We start from the raw sequence: 12093 nt of genomic DNA, 5'->3' as shown, positions 1-12093 counted from the left end.
CCTCAGTAGGGTCACCATTCAACAATATAGCAGGAACACCATAATCAGTGATTTTACTCTTTTGCCTTCAGTCTCCATTTTATCATCACTATCAGGATGCTCAGATGGTCACATGAGCAACTCAGAATTCCACATTTTATTCCACTACAGTCACGTCGGCAACATTTACATTTGCTTTTGCACTATGCTAATAAACTCACAGAGTGCCCATTTACTTTGTGTCATGACTGGCTTGACAGTCCCAAATTTGAGTATTTACCCAAACAATCTGTGTCCTTTTCCCTTGTCTTCAGGACAGCTACCTGAACTACCACAAATACCTTTAAAAGATGCTGTAGGCTTAATTTAGGTCCTTCCTCTGGCATCATGATTCTAGGTTCAGTACCGCTGTAAATACTATGTTCACATAACATTTCCCCACACAGGTTAAGTAAAAAAGAAAAGGTCAGGCGCGCACTCTAGTTCCCAGTCTTTTTAATCCTTAAACTAGTAATAACAGGGTTTGATCCCAGCAATGTTAAAAAATAACAGGGTTAAATCCCAACTGCCACAAAATATTCAAAAATATACCAGGGTTAAATCCTAACTGCCAGTTCAAATGCACAGTAGTTCTGCTCCTCCAAGTACTTTCGAGTCTCCAACTCTCTTCAGGGAGGCTGTGTTTATATTCAGCTGTTGCCAATTGCTTTTTTAATTACAGTCTCAAGGAATTCTGCTCTTTGTAGTGATGGCACAATGTTTTGTTCAGGAGACCAGGAACTAGCTCCCCTCCAAACACAGCCATCTTACCCAAAATTGGGGGAGGGGGAAAAACCATGATTATGGCTCTTCAAAGTGAGGGCATGATAACCCCCGGTGCTGCTGCCTCCTGGACCCGGGCTTCCTGCAACATTAAGTAAAAAAGAAAAGGTCAGGCGCGCACTCTAGTTCCCAGTCATTTTAATCCTTAAACTAGTAATAACAGGGTTTGATCCCAGCAATGTTAAAAAATAACAGGGTTAAATCCCAACTGCCACAAAATGTTCAAATAATATACCCGAGTTAAATCCAAACTGCCAGTTCAAACGCACAGTATTTCTGCTCCTCCAAGTACTTTAGAGTCTCCAACTCTCTTCAGGGAGGCTGTGTTTATATTCAGCTGTTGCCAATTGTTTTTTTAATTACAGTCTCAAGGAATTCTGGTCTTTGTAGTGATGGCTTCTTGAACAGGATGCCTTGGATGCCTCTATGTAATTCCTGCATCTCCTACTTGCTAATTGGCTTCTCATTGTATATATTGTATATGTAAGTTGCTCTGCCATCCTGTATATTGTTCTATGGCATGTTCCCATTATTACTGTAAATAGGTCTATATATATATATATATATATATATATATATATATATATATATATATATATATATATATAATGCAACTTGGATTTACCTATGTAACTGTTACCTGTAACTACCTTTCCAAACATGCGCCCTGATGCCCTTGGGCAGGTTGCGCAATACAAATAAATAAATACTAAATATTTAAATACAAACTACTAAATGGCACAATGTTTTGTTCAGGAGACCAGGAACTAACTCCCCTCCAAACACACCCATCTTACCCAAAATTGGGAGAAGGGGAAAAACCATGATTATGGCTCTTAAACACAAATTAAGCATAGTTGATTTGAATGAGGTTTGTCAAAAATCGCTGTCTTCTGTTTGGTGCGTCCTGAGTGCTTAAGACTGTGACATGAAAGAAAGATGAAATGGTAATGCCCTGATAACCTAAATGTTATCTTCATTTCACTTGCACTTTTTCTTCTCACAGTAATATTTCCCTCCATCTCAGACATAAAGCAGGACATGTTGTATGGTGCTAGTGCAGAAGAATTAGAGTATTAGAGTATTGCAACACCTTTATGCTACTCCACCTGGCTGTTGGAGGGTTCAAGGATAAGAAAGGACTTTCTTTAGAATGTAGATGATAGGTGACTTTCTCCAGAGGGTGTTCCTCATCGCAGTCCTAAGCATTATTCTGTGCAATGAAGATTATTGCTAAGTAATGAGTATGTTTCTGATGATCCTTTCCTTGTGGGAAGGTTAGCCACATTTTTGGCAGTGGCAAAAGCCAATGAGTTCTCGCAGCAAGGCAAGTGCCCTGAACTATTCAAAAAAGGTGTGCAGTGGAATAATTTTAGTTTTTAAAGGACTGTAAACTTGTGACTTGAAATGATTAATGGAATAATTAAGCATATTGGGAAATGTTGATGCTAAATAAATACAGCTTAGTCAACATCTTCTAAAACCTCCTTTCATAAACTAAACCATGTTGATCAAGTGAACCTTCTATAAAGAATATTGAATTGTTCCATGCGTATGAGGTAGAAGATAGCAAGCTAGCAAGTATGTATAAAATGTGTAAAAACCTTCTTACTCGCTTTGCCCATCACCATTGAGTCATATCAGTGTGACTGAACATTTTTCATAGTTCGGGATAAAATGTGCATTTGTGGTCTATCTTTCTGTCATCCTTTTATCTCGATTAGTCGTTTTCTTTGCTAGCCGATATTATTTACACATTGAGAATTTAGCACTTCTCTCTTCCGAAAACTCTGCATTAAACATCAGGAATAGTTGTTTTCTGAGGGAAATTGTGTTAATGCTGCTATCTTCATTCCTTATGTTTTGTAGGCAATCTGGAGGTTTGTCAAAGCCCTTGCATCATACCACCATCTCCGACCTCGGCAGAAAAACAATTGCCATGGAAGGGTGAGCAGGATGATCATATGGTTTGTATTTCTTCGGAAACCACGAAGATTGTTCCCGTTGACATGCAAAAAGCTTGGAACCAAAGCATATCTTCACTGGAAAGCGTGGCTTCCCCCCCGTTGGTTGAGACACTCGTGCCCTCAAACAGAATCAAATGCTCAAGAATTGATGATCGATTCAATCCTTCACTGCAGAAACAATGCACCTGCTTCCAGTTTCCAAATAATGTTTCCCACACTGGAAGGTGTCACAGCGACAGCAGTGCAGACAGTACTCTGCAGCAGCAGGAGCTTCAGCCATTGATGCCAACAGCAGACACCAGTAGAGGGGGTCTGCATGCTGGGTCAGCAGGTAGCAGGTGGTTAATGCAGTTCAACCGATCCACTAGAATGTAAACCAAATAGTTCCTTTTGATTCTTATAGGAAGAACACAAAGGGAATCTGAAAATAGTTCTTTTTGGTTCAGATATATTTACTTTATGGAATTAAAGCAGTGTTGGTGTATTATAATTGTCTATGCACCTCTGCATATAAGGGGTATTTTTAGGGGAGAGATAATTCTTACAAGTACTTTATTATTAAAATTGATCTATTTTGTCACAATTGTTTTTCTAAGATCATTCTTCAGGCATGAACTGTTTTGTACATCATGTACTTAATCTAACTTTGACTCATAATGTGTGCAACACGTACCAATCCGTGGTTTTGGTATATATTACAATGGAACATTTGACTTTAAAGTGCGAGTTCACATTTGAATCACATAATAGTATTTGTATTTTATAATGAAGCAATAAGAAAAAAGGAGGCATAATGTGATTAAAACTTAATTTCAGAAGGAACTTCATAAATGAAATAACCCGTTAGTCCTTGTTATGTTTATATTTAATCAGCATTGCTTTTTTAATTTCCTGCATTTCGGATACTCTGTCACGATCCCCCATAACACACCTTGCTTTTTAAAGAAATGTATGATCTGCCATACTGTAATTTAACTGTAGCAACTGGTTCCTCAAATTGTTGTCCTCCCCAAAATGAGTACTTCTCGAGCTATGTGAAATTGAATTAAGGGCCAGTAAATTTTGATTCTAAACTAATGAATATGTTTCTGAGTAGTATTTCAATATTTATTTAATACACAAATCCACTAACCAACAGTGTTCCTATCCAAAATATTAAAATCAATACAAAAGAACAAACTGTTATTTTGTAAGAGTAAAAAGCACCAAAAATGCACCAAAAATGCTAACGGGCTAAAGATTCACAGATGTTATATAGCTGACTGACATTAAAGTATGGCCTCCGAGAGACAGGCAGCTTATGATAGTACGTTAAGATGTCCTAGGTCTGCACCTGTTCAAAATTAAATATATCAACACATATCCACACTTAACATAAGGACATTTAACATTAGTGAATATCACAGATAATAGCTACAAAATATACCTTTCGAGTTGTGCAAAAACAAAAGAACTACCAAGCTTGTTTGCAGATCAGTAAATATCTTGTTTTTTGCAACCACCCCTTATTAAGAAACTTGCTACTCAAAAGGTCATAATATCATAATATGCAGATTTACAATGATAAAGTGCATCGTGCAGTGTCCTTGTTCCTTTTTTTAGCAGCATTGGTTTAAAAAAGGTGGACCTTCATGTAACATAACATACTTCGGACAGAAAAACAAAATGTGCTTAATGGTCCTTTGTAGCATTTATACAATGGGGACAGCTCTCAGAGTATCTTGCATTCTTTTGTTCTAGAAAAGCAGCTGTGGGTAATATCCCAGGTGCAATTTCATATACAGAACTTTTAGAAGGAACGCCTTGATTACATTCAGATAACTTTCCATTCCAAAATGACTTAATGTCAATATAGTGATGGGATAAGCTGTGGATCTAAATGCTTGATATGTCATTTCCAATAGAGCTATCTTAGTAGGCACTATGGATCTCCTTTGGAGTGTAAGGACCATGCGAGAAATTCCAGGTGACACTGCTCAAATCTGGACAGGATTTTAATGGTACTATTTGGGAGTGAAAGCCTACGTTTTTAAAATATTATTTTCTCTACAATCTAAAAATGAAAGTCCCTACTTTTCAGCACTGTTCAATGCAGATGAAAGGGTGTGTAGCCTGTACACTTTCATCCTAGCTAGTGGAGATCATCACACAAATTGTTTAACAAATTTAACAATTTCATCTCCCTGATGTGACAGTGACAGTCATTAAACATTTCTCCATCTGGTGGCCACATGTATGTTCCTGACTCAAATTCAACCCCAAATAATCAAATGTCTCAACCTATTCCAATTCTTAACTTGTAGTATCAAATTTACTTTACTTTTTACGATTATGGAATGCCATACATGTAGTCTTATTAATATTTATGTTCGCCTTTCTGTTTGCATCTGCCATTGAACAAACTGAGTGGTCTTCGAGGTGTTTCAAAAATGTACAGTGCATCTTCGGTGAAGAGTTGAACCCCCAGTCTCGCAAGACACAGTGCATCTGCTAGCAAAGTCATAATATCAATAGATTCAATTCAGTATTTATATACAGAGTGAATACCATTTGTGGTAAGACAAAACCCTGTCTTGCAGCTTGCGAGACAGGCAAGGATATTGATGTCTCACCATTGGGTCTAAAGCAAACATTTGCATAACATCACTGTATAAATTATGGCCTGGTCTCAGCAACAGCCGAAGGTGCTGAGGCCAAAGGCGCTGGTACCTTGGCAAATATGTCTAGCATCTTAAGGGGAAAGTTCTCCCATTCCTCCAGGCAGAGGATTGGGTGTGTAAAGGTACCTGCGCCAGCCGTTCCGAGGAATCCTTGGAGCAGTGAATCCTTGGAGCAGTGATTCTTCTTTTTCGAGGAAGAAGAGTAGTGTGAGGACTCACTCGGGGAGCGGGACCTCTTCAAATGTTTTTTTTTCCTTTTCCTTCTCCTTGCATGCAGCTGCCCTGTCTTCAGAGCGGCAGTCGGTGCTGTGCGTTCTTGAACAAGGTGGCAGAGCCTCACCCTTTACCTTGTGGACGAATATGAAGATCTTCGCCACCTTTTCCGAGGGCCTTCAGGTGCATAGACTGGCACGACCCGCAATACTAGTTGTCGTGGTCCTTGCCCAATTAGTATGGACAAATCCAGTGCAGATCCAAGACCGACATCTGCTGGCCACAATCTGCACACGGTTTGAAGCCCCAAGGCCTTAGCGAAGTAGGCATGGTACAGAGAAAAAAATATGAAAAGCTCGACGAGCCTCTTCCCGATTAGCTAACAGAGTGTACAGAAAAAAGGAACTCAATATATACTGGCCCTTACATCATGTTTGGCGTGGGGCGCATAGAGGCGTCAGGCAGAGCTCACACGGAGCAGCGCTGCACCCCCTGGTGGTGGAAACATTCTGAAAGAACAGCTGCACTGGGTTAGGGATATCATAGATTAGGAATCCATGGGCGGAACATCCATCAGAAAGAACATTGCTGGGAGTTAAGTAATTTGTTCTCCAATTGTTGCCCATGGAAGATTCATTGATAGTGCCAAACACTGTTTTAAGGACCAGGCATGTAAAATACAGTACCCGATTCATTAGGAGGATGTATTTTTGGATTATTTGGAATACATGAAAAACCTGACGAATTGTGTTGACCCCTGGGCCTCTGTACATCAGACATCAGTACGAAGGAGAATAAACTTGCCATAAACCTTAGCGAGGCAGTCAGTCGGGGAGATCGTACGATAGTTGAATGAATCCTTACATTCTCCTTTGTTATACATAGGGATAATCTCCTTCCCTCGCAGCCATCATACTTTTTACCAGTTATTTCCATCATATGTCCCGTTTCTCATATGCTAGCTATTGCAGTCATATGTCAATGTACCCAAATCATTTTCTAGATATTGCCAGCATATGCCCAGCTACTCATTTGTGTATTTTTGTAATATTTCAAGTACTGGAATTGCACACAAAGGTGCTCCCATCATTTGACAGGTTTGGTTAGAATATTCCAGGGTTTCCCATAATATAGACCACTACTGCTTCTCATACTAAGAGCTGTGCATAAAAAGAGGTAGTACCCACGTTTTTCATTCACTTTTAACTATTTAGGAAAAGAACTCCAACTGGGGAGGTACACTTTTTGTAATTTGGAAAATAACAGCTAGATAGCCACGTTGTTATTTTCGGTTTTTTCAAATAAATCTGTCCATAACAATATTGTTTGCATTGCTTCCTGCTATTTTCAGTAAGTATGTTCTCTTTCATGTCAAAATTAATTATTATTGTGTTTTTTAAACTGTTGCTGCCTTTTATATTTGGCCAAGGTGCAGTTTGACGTGCATGCCAACTAAATGCTATTTTTGAATATGAATGTCATTCTTAATTTTATTGAAATATTTGTTCCTAATGTATTTAGGAGAAATGCATTTGGAGAAAGGGGCACAAATCTTTGTTTACATAGCTATAGATGGCAAATATAGTATTGCACTTTGAAACTGTAGAGGGCATACATGCGGAAAATATTGTAATCCGTGTAAGGAAAACTGTTTCCATATATTTACCATACAGTGAAACATGTCGCATGTTTCTATACTTTTCTCACACGAGGATTGAATAGAAACCATGTTGCTAACTGGCTGATAAATAAAAATTGCTGATAAATAAAAATAAAAATTGCTGGACGAAATTCACATTTTATAGGCATATTTGATCCCCAAATAAGCAGCATGGTGTTTCAAAAAAGGCGAGAAAGCCATTGTGGAAATATGCGATGGCCCTCATTCATAACTGCCAGTGATCTTTCTAGGTATTGAGCCGGGATCGTGGTTCGGCAACTGCTATTAGGAATTTGATTTTATCAGTCCTCGGCAACCTACCTTGTTGAGTGATCTTGGTCCAGAGCAGGAACTCTACCTCACATTCTGAGTAAGGATTTCAGGGTTAGACATTCAGTCCTTCACAGCTTGGCTCAGAATAGACTCTGAGCTCCCTGGAATAAAGGAGGGACTGGGATGCCTAAACTGTCGATGTGCAACCAGTGTGTGAGCCGGCCTCCGTCTTGCACACATTCATCCAAGAGCAGATGTAGCGAGTGGTTGGTTCTGGTGAAGGTACACGATCATCCACTGTATCAGATTGTCCACAAATACACGTTTCTTTACAAAATTCTCACAATTCTGGTGACGAGTAAATTGCATAATTTTAATGTTTTCTTTTCATCACAGCTCTAGCCCTTTGGTGAAGTGGATGGCATTGGCTCGGGAACCCGAAATGGAAGAGGAAGTTGTAAAACCAAGCCATAGGTTATTTACTACTTGCTTTTACGTGGGGGTGGGGGGATTTTCATTGTACATGGAGGCCCAAAACGGTACATAGGATACTGCTGTCCATTGCCCCTCCACCTTCAAATACCACGTGGTGTTTACACTACCAGCACGACATTTTCGTGCTAGCATAAAACCAATGGATTTATATGGAATCCATCTGTTTTTTTCACTTGTTATCCATTATAACCTGAATCCAGTGTAAAAGCGGTCTTCCATGTGTAAATGACAAGCAAAACTGAGTGCAAAAACAAGATGCAAAGGCAACTGCACCTCTTTTTACGCTTACAAATGATTAAAATTGCATGGGGGACACCCAACAGCACAAAAGTGCTATCATTGAGGCACCCCTCCATGTAATTTCTACTTTTGTAAAATGACCCTCTAAATGTGTTCATACCGGCTAGGGCACATTTATTCCAGAACCTGCAGTTCTTCTGGAGTCATGTTAAACTTTTCTCTCTTCTGGAGTCATGTTAAACTTTTATCTCCAAGCTCTCAATTTAACTAGCGACATTGGCTGCTCTTAGGTTATTTCTCAAATCCACTGTATAAAAACTATTGACATAGCACCCAGCAATCCTGATTTTCCGAATCCCGTCCAACTACCATCCTCCCGCGATATCTTGGTAAATTCCTGACTGGTTATGACTCTCAAAGAGCCACAGCTGAAGGTATGTTTCACTCGTGCAGCATCTTATGAAGCACCCTTTATTCCAAAGTGCTCTTTAATGGGAAACTAGGTATTGAAAGTGAAGCTTAGCAGAAATATGTTCATGAACTGGAAAGTGTATATGTTACTTGCAAATAAAAGTAAAGACGGATATTAAATAGAACGTGCTGGTGACAGGTATACTAATAAACAAAAACAATCACATGCAGAAAAATGCCCACATTTCCCCAAACCGTTTATATCAGCAAGTGATGCAGCCCTCTACAGCCTTTACATCACTTGAACTAAACATGTTGCAGCATATTGCATGACTTCCCGTGGATATTTGGGGACCTAAGGAATACGTAGAAGAGTGTGAGTGCAGGAAAGCCTGTGCATAAGGTTCCGGACAGCCACTGCCTTTAGGCATTATACAAGACAGTGGCCCTCCTACGGTGCTGTCTTAATGTAAAATGCCTTCTTTAATTTAGTGAGCCTTCCATGTGCTTTTGTACAACTTTACCTCTAATTATACACTCGCATACCCTGGCTTTTTTTTTAGCAATTCACTACATACTACGCTACTACAGTTCCCAAAAATGTGCTTAGTTAAGATCTCCTAGCAGGCAGGGAGAGCTAGAAAGAGGGGTCTCTTGCCCACTCCTGTAAGACCTGGGAGACCTTACTCTTCTCCTCTTTAAACTATTCACCCCTCCACCCCCAATCCTGGTTCATTCCTCCTCCCACCCTCCAGGCCAGCAGGAGCCTGCCTTTTCGGGCTGGCTGAGACCTGATCTTCTGTGTCAATCCTGCTCCTAGATTTCCTTTGCTGCCTCCTCAACTCTTCTGGATCACTCTCTCCTGATGTCACAACCAGTTCCGTCTCCCTTCCAGGCTCGGATTCTACCTCCTTCCTCCTCACTCTTGCTGTAACCACCTATTCTCTACTTCTGTTGTCGCCACTGACTTCTGCTCTAATCCAGATTGTTCCTTCTCCGTCATTTCCTCTGCTCTTACTTCTTTCCACTCTGCTGCATATTTTCCCACCTTTCCTCTACTGCGATCGTCTCCTTCAACTCCACTCTATATTATACATCGTCCCTCCTTTGCTGTTAGAACCTCCTTCCAATCTGCTCCGGGCTTTACATACTCCTTGCTTTCTTCTGCTGTTATCACCTTCCTTCATGCCATGCCAGGTTTTACCACTTCCTCAGCTATCATCACCTCTTTTGTTACCAGCCCCACCTCCTGGGTTCCTCTGCTCACACCTCTCAAGTCTCCTTTACTCTTGCAGCTGCCGGGTCTCCCCTCTCGTTACAGTCTCCAAACACAAGCCTCCTTGCTGCACCACGAGCTCAGCAGTCTGGAACTCGTTGCTTCATAGTCTGTTCCCTCTTCCCCCTGATTGTACTTTTTACTGAGTGTCTGCACCTGGGAGTGGCGATTGAATGAGGGCTGGGATTGACTAGTGTCCTGGAGTGTGCCTGGGCTAATTTGGACTCTGGGGGGTTGGACCAAGCCTATATTTGGCCTTTACAGTTATTTAGATTTTGTAATGATTCTTCTGATCTTCCTCAGGCTGCCTGCACTGAGCTGATAGCTTCTCTTTTCCCACCATGTGAATCCCATGCGTTATTTGATCTGGTAAATAGTCTGTGCACTTAGGGAACTGGTGACGTTGTATTCATGGGAAGGAAATTCTCTGCCAGGAGACAGTATTTTTATAACTTGGTATTCCCTTTGACCGAATCCTTAGATGGGCAGCCACAGGATTCGAACAATGCATTCCCGGTGCCGTTTTATTGCCCAAATCACTCTTTGAAGTGGCAAAATAAATTCCCTGATGTTCCAAAAACGTTTTGAGAATGTTACCCTGTACACTAGAAGTGTCTGGTGAGGGGAATATTTTCCCTTAAAGGATAGCCAACTTTCTCTATACTGGCCCTGAATATGGAAGGGTGTGCCTTGTCATTATCCTTCAGGTTAACCCTAAGATTTTGATTAGGTATTAACCATTTGAGGATGGACTTCACTGATGGGTTAGTGTTTTGGAGGAGGAAACTTAATAGTGAAAGGACCACCTTGGGGGGAGAGTTACCTTAGGGAGGGAGAATGGTAACTCTTAAGTTACTGTCCGTCCCAAGTAGCCCAGATAGTGAAAGTGTGCCATGGGAGTCCTCCCCGTTCTGCCTCGGACCTGTCATCATCTGGCTTGGGGGTCACTTTCCCACCTTTCTACAGAGCCAGGCAGGGGACTTCTTGACACTGGTGGCACTCAATTTACTGACCACGGACAAAGGGGCTAGGATGTCAGCAGAGGAGGCTGTATGCAGGGACACTCTACTCATAAGGAAAGGCTGATTAGCACTTTTCTCTCTCCTATAGTGATAGCAAGGTGCTAATAACCTCAGCGGTGAGTATCCCTTCATTTAATTTAACTTCCCAATGTTTGACCCAATCCCTTCACCTTGGGATAACATTAGAGATTGGTTATTCTCATACAACAATAGCAGCTCAGGTGCTTTATAAGGATAAAGTTGGCTCTAAACTGTGTTGCAGTGCCAAGACTATTCAGTTATGAATTGAAGAATTTTAAAAACAGTTGTTTGAGCAGGAGCAACAAACCATCCAAAGGGCGATTCCTGTTTGTGGTGTCCTTACCGCCTGTATACAAAGCCAGCAATGTAAGTAAAAGGGTACATTTTTAACATAGTCGTGTACTGGATTTGTCTGAATCTGGTATTTTTATAGAAGGATCCTATTATTGAATGTATTCTGTTAAGGCACATGAATGAGCATGGATATGTTTGCAAGAGATTTAGTTATCTTGAAATACAGTTTAACATTGTTATCGCTAAAATATTTTCATGCTGTTCCATTTACAGGTATTACGTTGTTGTGATAACATGTTCTCTATGTTTTGGTCGATGGTAAGCCTTTGTGAATCTTCAGCCACCATCCGTTTTCATTAACCAAGCATACTTTCAGTATGTGAAGGTTTAAACTGCCATTAACCTTTGCTATTTTATTGTGAATGTATATGCAGCTCCCTTTGTAACAAATAAAGTAATATATTCAAATCAATGGTCATTGTCATGTATTAATGCAACACATTAAAATGACATACAAGTGAATGGCCTCTTTGTTTTTCAATACGATTTTATTCAGGTCGTGAACAACGGCACATTGTTAAATAAAAAATGTCAAAAGAATATATACCCATAAACAGCACCAGAAAAAGTATGACACTATAATACATGGCAGCCTGCAATATTTGTTTAAAAGCCATCGAAATAATGTTCTCATTACAGACTAGTTGTGACATCACAACTGACCTGTAAAAAGAAAATTACATCACAACCGCTCCATAAT

The 12093-nt window shown here is 40.3% G+C and overlaps 1 protein-coding gene across 1 annotated transcript in view; it reads left to right on the top strand.

The window, feature by feature from the left end:
* Positions 1-11805, top strand: part of SLC9A5 (solute carrier family 9 member A5) — a 1894848-nt gene extending 1883043 nt beyond the window's left edge. Inside the window, exon 16 of the mRNA XM_069604452.1 lies at positions 2671-11805. Coding sequence (XP_069460553.1) covers positions 2671-3143 — 473 coding nt within the window. The 3' untranslated portion in view covers positions 3144-11805. The remainder of the gene's footprint in view (positions 1-2670) is intronic.
* The last annotated feature ends 288 nt before the right edge of the window (positions 11806-12093 follow it).

Source organism: Ambystoma mexicanum, chromosome 1p, assembly GCF_040938575.1.
Source record: "Ambystoma mexicanum isolate Mex_15411 chromosome 1p, UKY_AmexF1_1, whole genome shotgun sequence".
NCBI lineage: Eukaryota > Metazoa > Chordata > Amphibia > Caudata > Ambystomatidae > Ambystoma > Ambystoma mexicanum.
The sequence above is the reverse complement of the archived record's forward strand: the minus strand, read 5'-3'. Positions and strand labels throughout refer to the sequence as shown.